This window comes from Trematomus bernacchii, unplaced genomic scaffold (assembly GCF_902827165.1).
Source record: "Trematomus bernacchii unplaced genomic scaffold, fTreBer1.1, whole genome shotgun sequence".
NCBI lineage: Eukaryota > Metazoa > Chordata > Actinopteri > Perciformes > Nototheniidae > Trematomus > Trematomus bernacchii.
In genome coordinates, this window is record NW_022987846.1 from 78,861 (window position 1) to 97,100 (window position 18,240).

The 18,240-nt window shown below is 46.4% G+C and overlaps 1 protein-coding gene across 1 annotated transcript; it reads right to left on the reverse strand.

The window, feature by feature from the left end:
- Positions 1 to 396: 396 nt before the first annotated feature.
- Positions 397 to 15,108, reverse strand: zdhhc1 (zinc finger DHHC-type containing 1). Its single transcript, XM_034112897.1, is given in 15 exon segments — positions 397 to 1,105; positions 1,107 to 1,177; positions 1,340 to 1,398; positions 1,713 to 1,802; positions 1,997 to 2,091; positions 2,785 to 2,873; positions 2,953 to 3,067; positions 3,070 to 3,104; positions 8,731 to 8,855; positions 11,012 to 11,042; positions 11,201 to 11,256; positions 13,224 to 13,300; positions 13,302 to 13,403; positions 14,895 to 15,053; positions 15,055 to 15,108. Coding segments are annotated over 15 exon segments (1,413 nt in total). The 3' UTR covers positions 397 to 850.
- Between the last annotated feature and the right edge of the window lie 3,132 nt (positions 15,109 to 18,240).

Here is an 18,240-nt window from a genome sequence, read left to right on the forward strand (position 1 = left end):
AGCAGAGAGGACTCTTTAAAGTAGAGACACTACATACTGATATACACCTGAACATCAGCAGGAGAGGACTCTTTAAAGTAGAGACACTACATACTGATATACACCTGAACATCAGCAGGAGAGGACTCTTTAAAGTAGAGACACTACATACTGATATACACCTGAAATCAGCAGGAAGGACTCTTTAAAGTAGAAGACACTACATACTGATATACACTGAACATCAGCAGGAGAGGACTCTTTAAAGTAGAGACACTACATACTGAATACAACTGAACATCAGCAGGAGAGGACTCTTTAAAGTAGAGACACTACATACGACTGAACATCAGCAGGAGAGGACTCTTTAAGTAGAGACACTACACACACTGAACTGATTAGATGATGTGTTTTTGGTTTATTAACAAGTTATAAAAAATAACAAACATCAAGAGCGCAGAAACATCAGTTTTTTAAAATGTAAAATTTAAGGCGTTTTAGTCCAAATTCTTAGAGTTTTCTGCGTTTTCTGCACTGAAAATGTGCACTGTCCCTTTAACAAAGAGAGGCCTGTGATTGGCTGAGAAATGAAATAAAAAAAGAGAAAGTGAAGTGCTTAAAACCTTTTTATAATAAATGATTTAAACTAAACAAATATAAACTGTAGTGAGACCTTAATTAAATCCATGATACACGCACACGCACGCGCACGCACACGCACACCCACACACACACACACACACACACACACACACACACACACACACACACTTATAAAGATTGTGCACAGACGAGCTCAACTTTGGCATTCAGAATTAAAAATAATAATTAAGAGATAATAAAATGTTCTTCAGGTTTTAAATAAAGATTGTCACGTTTGATTGTAAAAGATAAAAATGTTCAGGGCTCCATCACGGATCCCAGCGACGCCCTGGACCCCGGGTCTGCTTTTATTTTGGCGGGACTCGGTTGGTCTGCTCTTATTTTGGCAGGGCGTGTTCCTCCTCTTGCTGCGGGGCTGCTGATTGGACGAGCCAAGCTGCACCAGAACCACTGGGATCTCCTCCAGAGACTCAGCTGAGTCAGAGTGGTACTCCGAGGGGGGGGCGGCCGCCTGCACAGGGGGGGGGGGCTCTCAGAGGGCATGCTGGGAACTGTAGTCTCTGAGACGAGGAGGAATTGGACACCATGCAGGGCTCTGTGGACAAGACACACACACACACACAGACATACACACACACACACACACACACACACACACACACACACACACACACACAGACATACACACACACACACAGTTTTAACGTGTGTTGATAAGTGTGAGCAATGCATTGTGGGATATGGAGTCCACAGGTACCTGGTGGGGGGGGGGATGGTGATCTCTGCAGGAACTTTACGGACCCTCTTTTTCTTCTTCTGCGGAAACACAAACACCCTGTCACTGTCCAATCAGGAGGCAGCATTCATATTTGACGTTATTATTTATGTGTGTGTGTGTGTGTGTACCTGTGTGCGTCGCTGTGTGTGTGTACCTGTGTGCGTCGCTGTGTTTGTGTACCTGTGTGCGTCGCTGTGTGTGTGTACCTGTGTGCGTCGCTGTGTGTGTGTACCTGTGTGCGTCGCTGTGTGTGTGTGTACCTGTGTGCGTTGCCGTGTGTGTGTGTACCTGTGTGTCGCTGTGTGTGTGTGTACCTGTGTGCGTCGCTGTATGTGTGTGTTGGTGTGTGTACCTGTGTGCGTCGCTGTTTGTGTGTGGGGGGGGGGCGTCCTCCTCCGCGACAGCACCAGAAACGGTCCTCACTTTGCTGTTAGACAGGAACCTACATACACACGGAATATTATCATGTATTAGTAACAGGGTTATGATCTAACAACATATAAGTGGTCAGTGCTGACCCCTCCTTACACACAGAGTCTAAACACAGCCCCCTCCCTGCAGCTCACACACACACACACACACACACACACACACACCAACCGGCCGTTACCATGGACACACACACACAGAGCAAACAGTGTGTGTGTGAGAGGAACACTCACCCTGGCCTCCCCTCCCTGCAGCTCCAGCTGAGGGTTGGTGTAGCCCAGGGTCCCTGGTGAGGTCACTTCCTGTGGGGAAGGGCAGAGAGTTACACACACTGCACACACACGCACGCACGGACGCACACACCGCACGCACGCACACACACACACACACTGCACACACACCACACACACACACACACACACACACACACACACACACACACACTGCACACACACACACACTGAAAAAACGGAGTCAGAATTTTTTGATTTTCAGAAAAAAATCTGAATGTAGAGAGAAAGTCGCAAATGTAAGAGTTTTTGAAAAAAGGTCAAGATTTTTACATTTTCAGAAAATAGTTGCAATTTGAAGAGTTCCTGAATTTTCTGAAAAAAGTCAGACTTTTAAGATTTCTAGTTTTTTCAGAAAAGAGTCCGAATTTTTTGAGAAAAAAAAGTTGAATTGAAGAAAAAATGTTGGTATAATTTGTGAAAAACAAAAAATACTTAATATTTTGTCCAAAAAGTTGGACTATTTTTGGACAACAAGTTGGAATAGTGTGTTATAAAAGTCGGCCAATATTTTGAGATAAAGTCGGAAAAGATTTTGAGAAAAAGGTCGGAGTAGTTTGTGAAAACATTTTGGGAATATTTTTGGGAAATATTGGAATCTGAGAACAAAACATCGTCATATTTTGAGAAGAATTGTCTGTGTACTGAGTAAAAACAGTTGTAGTATTTTGGGGAAAAATATGAATATTTGAGAAAAAATGACACCTTATTGAGTCCTGAGGGAGCTCTGTCTCCTCCCTGCTGACGGTGACGCTGCCTCACGATGTACTCAAAGGTGCTGAGTCTGTTCCACACTGCACCATCAAGAGAGACACTGTTAGCTGTGTGTGTGTGTGTGTGTGTGTGTGTGTGTGTGTGTGTGTGTGTGCTCACTGAGGTAGATGTGGAAGCACAGCAGGTGGCAGAGCAGCACAGAGGACAGCAGCGAGAGGACGATGGTGACGGCAGCGAGAGAGGGAATCACTGCTGCTGCAGAGCGGAGAGTGAGAGAGAGGCAGGAAGAGGAAACCAGGTCTCATTACGACCTACACACACACACACACACACCACACACACACACACACACACACACACACACAATAGGTCAGTAATACCCACTTCATTTCCATGTCAAAAAAGTCACAGTTTGTCGTAAAACTGTTGAAATATAAGACTATGAAAAATACGTAACTAGAAAGACTACAAATCCCAGAGTCGCGTAAGTGATGTCACAATTGTTTTCCTCCACTAAGAGATAGCTAAGATCAGCGCCATATAGATATAATCTATCTATATGGCGCTGGCTAAGATAAGATAACTTTAACAAGATGCCTGTGTGCTTAGTACCAGGTTGTTATCATACCAGCAATGGGTCTTGCTCGTTCTTTGCTTCCCGTCTGATGAAAGAGGAGTGTCTGGATCAAGCTAGCTAGTAGCTAGCACGTTAGTTAGCATTACAGCCTTCAAGGTTCTTTATTCTTTATTGTCAAATCTGACATAGCTACAGAGTAATTATGGCAGTTGAAAATCTTATGTCACAGGCTTCTCCAACAATGCAACATAATAACATAACATAATAACAATAAGAGCAAGAGCAATACAAAAATAATAATAGGTTATAAAAAGGAAATAAAGTTATGATGTGGAATAGTGCAGTATGTCATTTTATTAGCCTTAACTGAAGTAACATTAAGTAACCCAAAGTGTAAACAGTAAGAGTAGTAGTCATATTTCGTGAACCTTTGAAGAGTACTGTCACAACCGGTGTGATCATTCTATAATACACAATTTAAAGCAGGGGAGAAATGACTAACGCTAACGCTATCGAGCTTCTCTACTCTCATGCTATCTGCACAAATGGTTTGACATTAAACATATAAACGACAGGCAGTTCAGAGAGAATCAAAGGAAGGCAGCATGCAGCTTTGGCATGACATTCTTCAGACGTGTTTCATTGTGGTGATAGTGAGGGTAGTCAAATCGTTTTGTTGACAAGACAGTAGTGACGGCCATCTTGGTGACGTGTGTTGTTGACCAGAGATGTAGTTCATTGAGCGTTTCACACAAACAAATGTGTTAGCTTCACAGTTTTACCACACATTTTATTTTTTTGACTTGCAAAATTATCTTTATTAATTGACAAACATCATATGTGTAATTCGTGGCTAATTCAAACGGGATCGAAAGATAATCTTTCTCTCTCCATTGACTTCAATACATCATTTCTTCTCCGAAATAAGGTCCCATGGAGGTCACCTGGAAGGGGAGGGGGACTTCACCCAACCTTAGCCACCTTTTAGCTAGCGGTGGTGACGTGAAGTCATGTGACCGTGCTGGTAGTTCCTCTATAGCCCACCTTAGCCACCTTTAGCTTAGCGGTGTTGACGTGAAGTCATGTGACCGTGCTGTAGTTCCTTTATAGCCCAACATTAGCCGCCTTTAGCTTAGCGGTGGTGACGTGAAGTCATGTGACCGTGCTGTAGTTCCTGAATACCCAACATTAGCCACCTTTAGCTTAGCGGTGGTGACGTGAAGTCATGTGACCGTGGCTGTAGTTCCTTTATAGCCCAACATTAGCCGCCTTTAGCTTAGCGGTGGTGACGTGAAGTCATGGTGACACGTGCTGTAGTTCCTTTATACCAACATTACCTCCTTAGCTTAGCGGTGGTGACGTGAAGTCATGTGAACCGTGCTGTAGTTCCTTTATAGCCCCACAGTAGCCTCCTTTAGCTTAGCGGTGGTGACGTGAAGTCATGTGACCGTGCTGTAGTTCCTTAATAGCCCAGACATTAGCCTCCTTTAGCTTAGCGGTGGTGACGTGAAGTCATGTGCCGTGCTGTAGTTCCTTAATAGCCCAACATATTAGCCTCCTTTAGCTTAGCGGTGGTGACGTGAAGTCATGTGACCGTGCTGTAGTTCCTTTATAGCCCAACATTAGCCACCTTTAGCTAGCGGTGGTGACGTGAAGTCATGTGACCGTGCTGTAGTTCCTCTATAGCCCAACATTAGCCCCTTTAGCTTAGTGGTGGTGACGTGAAGTCATGTGACCGTGCTGTATTCCTTAATAGCCCAACATTAGCCTCCTTTAGCTTAGCGGTGGTGACGTGAAGTCATGTGACCGTGCTGTAGTTCCTCTATAGCCCAACATTAGCCTCCTTTAGCTTAGGCGGTGTGACGTGAAGTCATGTGACCGTGCTGTAGTTCCTCTATAGCCCAACATTAGCCACCTTTAGCTTAGGCGGTGGTGACGTGAAGTCATGTGACCGGGCTGTATTTTACATGACATTACATTACATTACATTTAGCTGAGGCTTTTCTCAAAAAGAGACTTACAAATAAGTGCATTCGACCAGGAAGATACAAACTTGAAGAAAACAGAATCATATAAGTACATCAGGTTTCATAGAGCCAAAAACATTTCAAGTGCTACTCAACTAGCTTAGATAAGCCAGTGCTTTATTAGTATATAAGTGCTTTGTTAGTAATTCTATCGCTCGAAGTGGAGTCTAAAGAGATGAGTTTCAGTCTGCTCAGGAAGATGTGTGAGCTTTCCTGCTGTCCTGATGTCAATGGGGAGCTCATTCCACCATGTTGGAGCCAGGATATCAAACACCACGTGTTTCTGCTGATGGGAACATTGGGTCCCCCTCGCAGTGCGGGTGCAAGCGAGCCGTTTGCTGATGCAGAGCGGAGTGCACGTGCTGGGGTGTACAGTTTAAAACCATGTCCTGGATGTAGGAAGGGCCAGATCCATTCACAGCATGGTACGCAAGTACCAGTGTCTTGAAGTGGATTCTAGCAGTTACTGGAGCCAGTGAAGGGAGCGGAGGAGCGGGGTGGGAACATTTAGGAAGGTTGAAGACCAGACGAGCCGCTGCATTCTGGATGAGCTGCAGAGGTGGGATGGCACATGCAGTAGACCAGCCAGGAGGGAGTTGCAGTAGTCTAGGCGTGAGATGACGAGAGCCTGGACCAGAACCTGCTTTCTGGTCAGGAGGGGACGTATCCTCCTGATGTTGGAAAGAGTGTATCTGCAGCAGCGGGTTGTAGCATGCGATGTTTGCAGTGAAGGACAGGTTGTTATCTAGGGGTCCACCCAGATTCCTTGCAGTCTGAGTCGGGGAAACAACAGAGGGGGCCGATGTTGATTGTTAGGGTCAAGAGTGGGACAATCTTTTCCCGGAAGGAAAAGCAGTTCAGTCTTGTCAAGGTTGAGCTTGAGGTGGTGAGCAGAGATCCACTGAGAGATGTTTGCTAGACAAGCAGAGATGGCGTGCGACGACCTGGGTTTCTGAGCTGTGGGGAAAGGGACAGAATGAATTGGGTGTCGTCAGCGTAGCAGTGGTATGAAAAACCATGCGGGCTAATGACTGATCCGAGCGAGTTTGTGTACAAGGAGAAGAGGAGGGGACCAAGGAAAAGAGCCCTGAGGGAACCCCTGTAAGTGAATTGACAAGGGTCTGACTCGGACCCTCTCCAAGTTACCCTGTAGGTACGGTCTTTGAGGTATGAGGTGAGGAGGGAAAGTGCAGAGCCTGAGACTCCAAGTTCTTGGAGAGTGCGAAGGAGGATCTGATGGTTCACCATGTTGAATGCAGCAGACAGGTCCAACAGGATGATGACAGAGGAGAGGGAGGCTGCTTTAGCCGTGTGTAGTTCCTCAGAGACAGGAGAGCAGTTTCTGTGGAGTGACCTGCCTTGAAACATTAACCTCCTTTAGCTTAGGCGTGGTGACGTGAAGTCATGTGACCGTGCTGTAGTTCTCTAATAGTACAACCTTAGCCACCTTTAGCTTAGCTGTGGTGACGTGAAGTCATGTGACCGTGCTGTAGTTCCTTTATAGCCCAACATTAGCCTCCTTTAGCTTAGCGGTGGTGACGTGAAGTCATGTGACCGTGCTGTATTTCCTTTATAGCCCCAACATTAGCCTCCTTTAGCTTAGCGGTGGTGACGTGAGTCATGTGAACCGTGCTGTAGTTCCTTTATAGCCCAACATTAGCCACCTTTAGCTTAGCTGTGGTGACGTGAAGTCAATGTGACCGTGCTGTATTTCACTTTATAGCCCAACATTAGCCTCCTGTAGCTTAGCGGTGGAGACGTGAAGTCATGGTGACCGTGCTGTATTTCCTTTATAGCCCAACATTAGCCACCTTTAGCTTAGCGGTGGTGACGTGAAGTCATGTGACCGTGCTTAGTTCCTTTATAGCCCACATTAGCCACCTTGTAGCTTAGCTGTGGTGACGTGAAGTCATGTGACCGTGCTGTATTGCCTTTATATAGCCCACATTAGCCACCTTTAGCTTAGCGGTGGTGACGTGAATCATGTGACCGTGCTGTAGTTCCTTTATCGCCGCAACATTAGCCACCTTTAGCTTAGCGGTGGTGACGTGAAGTCATGTGACCGTGCTGTAGTTCCTTTATAGCCCAACATTAGCCTCCTTTAGCTTAGCGGTGGGTGACTGAAGTCATGTGACCGGGCTGTATTTTACATTACATTACATTACATTACATTTAGCTGAGGCTTTTCTCCAAAGAGACTTACAATAAGTGCATTCGACCAGGAAGATACAAACTTGAAGAAAACAGAATCATATAAGTACATCAGGGTTTCATAGAGCCAAAACATTTCAAGTGCTACTCAACTAGCTTAGATAAGCCTGTCCTTTGTTAGTATATAAGTGCTTTGTTAGTAATTCTATCGCTCGAAGTGGAGTGAAAGAGATGAGTCTTCAGTCTGCTCAGGAAGATGTGGTGAGCTTTCTGCTGTCCTGATGTCAATGGGGAGCTCATTCCACCATGTTGGAGCCAGGATAGCAAACCCACGTGTTTCTGCTGATGGGAACTTGGGTCCCCCTCGCAGTGCGGGTGCAGCAGGCCGTTTGGCTGATGCAGAGCGGAGTGCACGTGCTGGGGTGTACAGTTTAACCATGTCCTGGGATGTAGGAAGGGCCAGATCCATTCACAGCATGGTACGCAAGTACCAGTGTCTTGAAGTGGATTCTAGCAGTTACTGGAAGCCAGTGAAGGGAGCGGAGGAGCGGCGTGGTGTGGGAACATTTAGGAAGGTTGAAGACCAGACGAGCCGCTGCATTCTGGATGAGCTGCAGAGGTGGGATGGCACATGCAGGTAGACCAGCCAGGAGGGAGTTGCAGTAGTCTAGGCGTGAGGTGGTGATGTGAAGTCATGTGACCCTGCTGTAGTTCCTTTATAGCCCAACATTAGCCTCCTTTAGCTTAGCGGTGGTGACGTGAAGTCATGTGACCGTGCTGTAGTTCCTTTATAACCCAACATTAGCCACCTTTAGCTTAGCGGTGGTGACGTGAAGTCATGTGACCCGTGCTGTAGTCCTTTATAACCCAACATTAGCCACCTTTAGCTTAGCGGTGGTGGCGTGAAGTCATGTGACCAGTGCTGTAGTTCCTTTATAACCCAACATTAGCCACCTTTAGCTTAGGGCGGTGGTGGCGTGAAGTCATGTGACCGTGCTGTAGTTCCTTTATAGCCCAACATTAGCCACCTTTAGCTTAGCGGTGGTGACGTGAATTCATGTGACCATGCTGTAGTTTCCTTTATAGCTCAACATTAGCCACCTTTAGCTTAGCGGTGGTAGTATAATTATATTTTCTTTCTGCTAAATCTCTGGATCTCTTCTGATTCGTTGAGAGTCTTACCCAGGAAGTGTTTGTCAGTCCTCAGTTTGGACGGGTCCAGGAAGAACTCGATGAAGACGTACGAGGACAGAACCAGAACCAGAAACACTCCCAACAGAGCGGAGACCACACTGTGCAGGAACAACCTGTAATAGAAGAAGAACTCACTTGTAGTTCCTGCTCTCCACAGTGTTTATAACAGTAGAAGAAGAACTCACTTGTAGTTCCTGCTCCCCACACAGTGTTTATAACAGTAGAAGAAGAACTCACTTGTAATTCCTGCTCCCCACACAGTGTTTATAACAGTAGAAGAAGAACTCACTTGTAGTTCCTGCTCCCCACAGTGTTTATAACAGTAGAAGAAGAACTCACTTGTAGTTCCTGCTCCCCACAGTGTTTATAACAGTAGAAGAAGAACTCACTTGTAGTTCCTGCTCCACACAGTGTTTATAACAGTAGAAGAAGAACTCACTTGTAGTTCCTGCTCCCCACACAGTGTTTATAACAGTAGAAGAAGAACTCACTTGTAGTTCCTGCTCCCACACAGTGTTTATAACAGTAGAAGAAGAACTCACTTGTAGTTCCTGCGCCACACAGTGTTATAACAGTAGAAGAAGAACTCACTTGTAGTTCCTGCTCCCACACAGTGTTTATAACAGTAGAAGAGAGAACTCACTTGTAGTTCCTGCTCCCCACACAGTGTTTATAACAGTAGAAGAAGAACTCACTTGTAGTTCCTGCTCCCACACAGTGTTTATAACAGTAGAAGAAGAAACTCACTTGTAGTTCCTGCTCCACACAGTGTTGTATAACAGGTAGAAGAATAACTCACTTGTAAGTTCCTGCTCCCGACATGTTTATAAACAGTAAGAAGAAGAACTCACTTGTAGTTCCTGCTCCCCGACACTGTTTATAACAGTAGAAGAAGTAACTCACTTGTAGTTCTGCTCCCCACAGTGTTTATAACAGTAGAAGAAGAACTCACTGTAGTTCCTGCTCCCCACAGTGTTTATAACAGTAGAAGAAGAACTCACTTGTAGTTCCTGCTCCCCACACAGTGTTTATAACAGTAGAAGAAGAACTCACTTGTAGTTCCTGCTCCCCACACAGTGGTTTATAACAGTAGAAGAAGAACTCACTTGTAGTTCCTGCTCCACACAGTGTTTATAACAGAAGAAGAACTCACTTGTAGTTCCTGCTCCCCACAGTGTTTATAACAGTAGAAGAAGAACTCACTTGTAGTTCCTGCTCCACACAGTGTTTATAACATTAGAAGAAGAACTCACTTGTAGTTCCTGCTCCACACAGTGTTTATAACAGTAGAAGAAGAACTCACTTGTAGTTCCTGCTCCCCACACAGGTGTTTATAACAGTAGAAGAAGACTCACTTGTAGTTCCTGGCTCCCCACACAGTGTTTATAACAGTAGAAGAAGAACTCACTTGGTAGTTCCTGCTCCACACAGTGTTTATAACAGAAGAAGAACTCACTTGTAGTTCCTGCTCCACACAGTGTTTATAACAGAAGAAGAACTCACTTGTAGTTCCTGCTCCCCACAGTGTTTATAACAGTAGAAGAAGAACTCACTTGTAGTTCCTGCTCCACACAGTATTTATAACAGTAGAGAAGAACTCACTTGTAGTTCCTGCTCCACACAGTGTTTATAACAGTAGAAAGAAAGAACTCACTTGTAGTTCCTGCTCCCCACACAGTGTTTATAACAGTAGAAGAAGAACTCACTTGTAGTTCCTGCTCCCCACACAGTGTTTATAACAGTAGAAGAAGAACTCACTTGTAGTTCCTGCTCCACACAGTGTTTATAACAGAAGAAGAACTCACTTGTAGTTCCTGCTCCCCACAGTGTTTATAACAGTAGAAGAAAGAACTCACTTGTAGTTCCTGCTCCACACAGTGTTTATAACAGTAGAAGAAGAACGCACTTGTAGTTCCTTGCTCCACACAGTGTTTATAACAGTAGAAGAAGAACTCACTTGGTAGTTCCTGCTCCCCACACAGTGTTATAACAGTAGAAGAAGAACTCACTTGTAGTTCCTACGCTATACACACAGTGTTTATAACAGTAGAAGAAGAACTCACTTGTAGTTCCTGCTCCACACAGTGTTTATAATAGTAGAAGAAGAACTCACTTGTAGTTCCTGCTCCCCACACAGTGTTTATAACAGTAGAAGAAGAACTCACTTGTAGTTCCTGCTCCCCACAACAGTGTTTATACAGTAGAAGAAGAACTCACTTGTAGTTCCTGCTCCACACAGTGTTTATAACATAGTAGAAGAAGAACTCACTTGTAGTTCCTGCTCCCCACACAGTGGTTTATAACAGTAGAAGAAGAACTCACTTGTAGTTCCTGCTCCCCACCACAGTGTTTATAACAGAAGAAGAAGACTCACTTGTAGTTCCTGCTCCCCACATGTTTTATACAGTAGAAGAAGAACTCACTTGTAAAGTTCCTTGCTCCCCACACAGTTGTTGAGGCCAGCGGCAGTGATGGTCGAAGTTAGAGACGCATTTATTACACGCAGAGCAGATGCTTTCGACTTCGGCAACCCCTGGAAATAACAACAAGTACATATTATTATATTACAGTATAAGTACTCACACACGTCCACCATGGCACAGGGTAGCAGTGGAGTTCTCAGTATTATAGTAGTATATAGTAGTAACAGTAGTATAAGTACTCACATGCCACGTCCACCTGGCACAGGTAGCAGTGGGAGTTCTCTTAGTATTTATGTAGTATAGAGTAGTAAACAGTAGTATAAGTACTCACACGTCCACCTGGCACAGGTAGCAGTGGGAGTTCTCAGTATTATAGTAGTATATAGTAGTAACAGTAGTATAAGTACTCACACGTCCACCTGGCACAGGGTAGCAGTGGGAGTTCTCAGTATTATAGTAGTATATAGTAGTAAACAGTAGTATAAGTACTCACACGTCCACCTGGCACAGGTAGCAGTGGGAGTTCTCAGTATTATACTAGTATATAGTAGTAAACAGTAGTATAAGTACTCACACGTCCACCTGGCACAGGTAGCAGTGGGAGTTCTCAGTATTATAGTAGTATATAGTAGTAAACAGTAGTACAAGTACTCACACGTCCACCTGGCACAGGTAGCAGTGGGAGTTCTCAGTATTATAGTAGTATATAGTAGTAAACAGTAGTACAAGTACTCACAGAAGCGTCCACCTGGTACAGGTAGCAGTGGGAGTTCTCTTAGTATTATAGTAGTATATAGTAGTAAACAGTAGTATGAGTACTCACACCGTCCACCTGGCACAGGTAGCAGTGGGAGTTCTCTTAGTATTATAGTAGTATATAGTAGTAAACAGTAGTATAAGTACTCACAACGTCACCTGGCACAGTAGCAGGTGGGAGTTCTCAGTATTATAGTAGTATATAGTAGTAAACAGTAGTACAAGTACTCACACGTCCACCTGGCACAGGTAGCAGTGGGAGTTCTCTTAGTATTATAGTAGTATATAGTAGTAAACAGTAGTATGAGTACTCACACGTCCACCTGGCACAGGTAGCAGTGGGAGTTCTCTTAGTATTATAGTAGTATATAGTAGTAAACAGTAGTATAAGTACTCACACGTCCACCTGGCACAGGTAGCAGTGGGAGTTCTCTTAGTATTATAGTAGTATATAGTAGTAAACAGTAGTATAAGTTACTCACAACGTCCACCTGGCACAGGTAGCAGTGGGAGTTCTCAGTATTATAGTAGTATAGAGTAGTAAACAGTAGTATAAGTAACTCACACGTCCACCTGGCACAGGTAGCAGTGGGAGTTCTCTTAGTATTATAGTAGTATATAGTAGTAAACAGTAGTATGAGTACTCACACGTCCACCTGGCACAGGTAGCAGTGGGAGTTTCTCAGTATTATAGTAGTATATAGTAGTAAACAGGTAGTATGAGTACTCACACGTCCACCTGGCACAGGTAGCAGTGGGAGTTCTCAGTATTATACTAGTATATAGTAGTAAACAGTAGTATGAGTACTCACCGACGTCCACCTGGCACAGGTAGCAGTGGGAGTTCTCAGTATTATAGTAGTATATAGTAGTAAACAGTAGTATAAGTACTCACACGTCCACCTGGCACAGGTAGCAGTGGGAGTTCTCAGTATTATAGTAGTATAGAGTAGTAAACAGTAGTATAAGTACTCACACGTCCACCTGGCACAGGTAGCAGTGGGAGTTCTCTTAGTATTATAGTAGTATATAGTAGTAAACAGTAGTATAAGTAACTCACACGTCCACCTGGCACAGGTAGCAGTGGGAGTTCTCTTAGTATAGTAGTATATAGTAGTAAACAGTAGTATGAGTACTCACACGTCCACCTGGCACAGGTAGCAGTGGGAGTTCTCAGTATTATAGTAGTATATAGTAGTAAACAGTAGTATGAGTACTCACACGTCCACCTGGCACAGGTAGCAGTGGGAGTTCTCAGTATTATAGTAGTATATAGTAGTAAACAGTAGTATAAGTACTCACACGTCCACCTGGCACAGGTAGCAGTGGGAGTTCTCGATGACGTGCCGGTGTTTGGAGCGGTCGAAGGAGGGGGGGGGGGGGCGCCCGGCTGCTCCTCGTCCTCACGCTGAGGTCGGCGGGGTCGATGGAGACGGCTGACAGGTGAAGAACCAGGTGAGACAGGAACATGACCCCCGTGCACTGAGACGCTCAGGAAGTATCATTCATATTAAAGTACTAATACACTGAGCAGCTCAGGAAGTACTACCTAATTCATATTAAAGTACTACAGGAAGTACTGTCATGATTTTAGGGGAAGACAGTACGACATCGACCCAGTTGCTTTACAATCTAAAATACATTCTGGAGTGTATTTTAATGACTGGAGGAGTTTTCCTCTAGAGGGGCCAGAGAGGCGGCCCTTAAGGAGGCACGCCTGGCCCACTCCAACGCTTCCCTGTCGTTGGTCTGGCCCTCTCCAACCCCCCGCGTCCTGTTCGTTGGTCCGGCCCACTCCAGCCCCCCCGTGTCCTGTCGTTGGTTCTGGCCCTCTTCCAACCCCCCGTGTCCTGTCGTTGGTCTGGCCCTCTCCAACCCCCCGTGTCCTGTCGTGGTCTGGCCCTCTCCAACCCCCCGTGTCCTGTCGTTGGTCTGGCCATCTCCAACCCCCCGTGTCCTGTTCGTTGGTCTGGCCCTCTCCAACCCCCCCGTGTCCTGACTTTGGTCTGGCCCTCTCCAACCCCCCGTGTCCTGTCGTTGGTCTGGCCTCTCCAACCCCCCGTGTCCTGTCGTTGGTCCGGCCCACGCAAGCCCCCCGTGTCCTGTCGTTGGTCTGGCCCTCTCAAGCCCCCCGTGTCCTGTCGTTGGTCTGGCCCTCTCCAACCCCCCGTGTCCTGTCGTTGGTCTGGCCCTCTCCAACCACCCGTGTCCTGTCGTTGGTCTGGCCTCTCCAACCCCCCGTGTCTGACTTTGGTCTGGCCCTCTCCAAACCCCACCCGTGTCCTGTCGTTGGTCTGGCCCTCTCCAACCCCCCGTGTCCTGACTTTGGTCTGGCCCTCTCCAACCCCCCGTGTCCTGTCGTTGGTCTGGCCCTCTCCAACCCCCCGTGTCCGGTCGTTGGTCCGGCCCACTCAAAGCCCCCGTGTCCTGTCGTTGGTCCGGCCCCTCTCAAGCCCCCCGTGTCCTGTCGTTGGTCTGGCCCTCTCCAACCCCCCATGTCCTGTCGTTGGTCTGGCCCTCTCCAACCCCCCATGTCCTGTCGTTGGTCTGGCCCTCTCCAACCCCCCGTGTCCTGTCGTTGGTCTGGCCCTCTCCAACCCCCTGTGTCCTGTCGTTGGTCCGGCCCACTCCAACCCCCCGTGTCCTGTCGTTGGTCCGGCCCTCCAACCCCCGTGTCCTGTCGTTGGTCTGGCCCTCTCCAACCCCCGTGTCCTGTGTCGTTGGTCCGGCCCATCAAGCCCCCACGTTCAGTCGTTGGTTTGTGTTGCTTTCAAATTCCCATACCTGCCTACCTTGTCTATTTACTGCTTTTGGGTCTGCACTCTTAAACCCTGACAAGTACTACCACTATCCTTCATATTAAAGTACTAATACACTGAGCAGCTCAGGAAATACTACCTCATTCATATTAAAGTACTATAGGAAGGACTACCTCTATCATATTAAAGTACTAGTACACAGAGTAAAGGATACGATGTACCCAGCGGGGAGCCAGTGGGGGGGCAGCAGAGGGACAAACACCCCCAGCCCGGTGACGGCGAAGAAGCCGAACAGCCCCCAGGCCAGCAGCTGCAGGGGGTGGGGAGGCCAGGACCATCCGTTAGTGCGGGGCGGGGGGACCTCTACCCGGGGGGGGGGGGGCGCCGTCAGGGACCGGGGCCGTCCGGTTCTTACTGCACAAATCCATCCTGAAACACAGTCAATCAATCAATGTTTATTTATATTGCAGGTCTCCCTTGAAAAAGAGATCTATGATCTCAATTGGACCAATCTGGTTAAATAAAGGTTTGAAATTAAATGAAATGAATATATCCCAATATTACAAATCTTGCATTTGTCTCAGTGGACTTTACAGTTTGTACAGAATATCAATACGACCCCCTCTGTCCTTTAGACCCTCACATCGGACAAGGAAACCCCCAGTTGATGGTAGAGACCCCAAAGTTAATGGGAGAAACCCCCCAGTTAATGACAGAAACCCCCAGTTAATGGGAGAAACCCCCAGTTAATGGGAGAAACCCCCAGTTAATGGGAGAAACCCCCCAGTTAATGACAGAAACCCCCAGTTAATGGGAGAAAACCCCCAGTTAATGGAGAAACCCCCAGTTAATGGGAGAAACCCCCCAGTTAATGACAGAAACCCCAAAGTTAATGGGAGAAACCCCCCAGTTAATGGGAGAAACCCCCCAGTTAATGACAGAAACCCCCCAGTTAATGAGAGATACCCCCCAGTTAATGGAAGAAACCCCCCAGTTAATGGGAGAAACCCCCCAGTTAATGGAAGAAACCCCCAGTTAATGAGAGAAAACCCCAGTTAATGGAAGAAAACCCCCATTTAATGGGAGAAACCCCCCAGTTAATGACAGAAACCCCCCAGTTAATGAGAGATACCCCCCAGTTAATGGGAGAAACCCCCCAGTTAATGGAAGAAAACCCCCAGTTAATGGGAGAAACCCCCCAGTTAATGGGAGAAACCCCCAGTTAATGGAGAAACCCCCAGTTAATGGAGAAACCCCCCAGTTAATGACAGAAACCCCAAAGTTAATGGGAGAAACCCCCCAGTTAATGACAGAAACCCCCCAGTTAATGAGAGATACCCCCCAGTTAATGGAAGAAACCCCCCAGTAATGGGAGAAACCCCCCAGTTAATGGAAGAAACCCCCAGTTAATGAGAGAAACCCCAGTTAATGGAAGAAACCCCCAGTTAATGGGAGAAACCCCCCAGTTAATGACAGAAACCCCCCAGTTAATGAGAGATACCCCCCAGTTAATGGGAGAAACCCCCCAGTTAATGGGAGAAACCCCCGTTAATGGGAGAAACCCCCAGTTAATGGGAGAAAACCCCCAGTTAATGGAGAAACCCCCAGTTAATGGGAGAACCCCCCAGTTAATGACAGAAACCCCAAAGTTAATGGGAGAAACCCCCCAGTTAATGGGAGAAACCCCCCAGTTTAATGACAGAAACCCCCCAGTTAATGAGAGATACCCCCCCAGTTAATGGAAGACAACCCCCCAGTTAATGGGAGAAAACCCCCCAGTTTAATGGAAGAAAACCCCCAGTTAAATGGGCGAAACCCCCCAGTTAATGAGAGAAACCCCCAGTTAATGGGAGAAACCCCCAGTTAAAGGGAGAAACCCCCCAGGTTAATGACAGAAACCCCCCAGTTTAATGAGAGATAACCCCCCCAGTTAATGGGAGAAACCACCCCCCAGTTAATGGGAAGAAACCCCAGTTAATGGGAGAGAAACCCCCCAGGTAAGGGAGAAACCCCCCAGTTAATGACAGAACACCCCCCCCCCCAGTTAATGAGAGATACCACCCCCAGTTAATGGAAGAAACCCCCCAGTTAATGGGAGAAACCCCCAGTTAATGACAGAAACCCCCAGTTAAAGAGAGAAAACCCCCAGTTTAATGGAAGAAACCCCAAGTTAATGGGCGAAACACCCCCAGTTAATGGGAGAAACCCCCCAGTTAATGAGAGAAAACCCCCAGTTAATGGGAGAAACCCCCAGTTAATGAGAGAAACCCCCAGTTAATGGAAGAAACCCCAGTTAATGAGAGAAACCCCCAGTTAAATGGAAGAAACCCCAAGTTAATGGGAGAAACCCCCAGTTAATGAGAGAAACCCCCAGTTAATGAGAGAAACCCCCAGTTAATGGGAGAAACCCCCAGTTAATGAGAGAAACCCCCAGTTAATGGGAGAAACCCCCCAGTTAATGAGAGAAACCCCCAGTTAATGAGAGAAACCCCCAGTTAATGGGAGAAACCCCCCAGTTAATGGGAGAAACCCCCCAGTTAATGAGAGAAACCCCCAGTTAATGGGAGAAACCCCAGTTAATGAGAGAAACCCCCAGTTAATGGGAGAAACCCCCCAGTTAATGAGAGAAACCCTCAGTTAATGAGAGAAACCCCAAGTTAATGGTCTCTGTGGGACTACTAAACCTGTGACCATCTGATCCCCCATACCAAGGCTCTATCCACTGCGCCACACGCCTCCCTTGTATCATGTTAATAACAACTCCATCCTGCAGACACAGTATGTATCACAAACCTGGGTACCTGGCTTTTTTATTTTTATTAAAATAATAATAAGTGGCGACCCTTTTTCATTTTTGATTGTTTGTTATGGTGGATTTGTAATATTTGTGTTACTGTATGTTCAATAAAGGTGTATTTTGCTCAATCTTGAGACATTGCCACTGTATGTACTGGCAGGGGCCGATTTTTGGCATAGGGGCGCTAGATCTGGGGGGCGCTGCGCTGGTAGCTCTGGGGGGGGAAAAAACATTTTTGACCGTTGGCGCTCATCCTAAATGTTGGCCTTGATGTAACAACATTCATAATTAAGTAAATGTAACACCCTGTTCACCCCGGTTACACTTTTCATTGCCCTGTACGATGGACGCTGTAAGTGATGAAAGTGGGGGATGTTGGCTTATCAGCCGCCGCAGCTCACAGCCAAAGTGCGAGAGAGAGTACCGGCGCTGTTGTTATTAGAATCTGGTGCTAGCTGCGCTAACGGATATAAGAAGTAGATGTTTCTACAAACCAGGGTGGAGGAGAGCTCTCCTGTCAGACTGAGAGGCTCAGTGAGGTAAAGGACTCTCTGAGGGTTTAGATAGTTCACTTTAGTCTCAGTTATCTCAGTGAGGTAAAGGACTCTCTGAGGGTTCAGATAGTTCACTTTAGTCTCAGTTATCTCAGTGAGGTAAAGGACTCTCTGAGGGTTCAGATAGTTCACTTTACTCTCAGTTATCTCAGTGAGGTAAAGGACTCTCTGAGGGTTTAGATAGTTCACTTTAGTCTCAGTTATGTCAG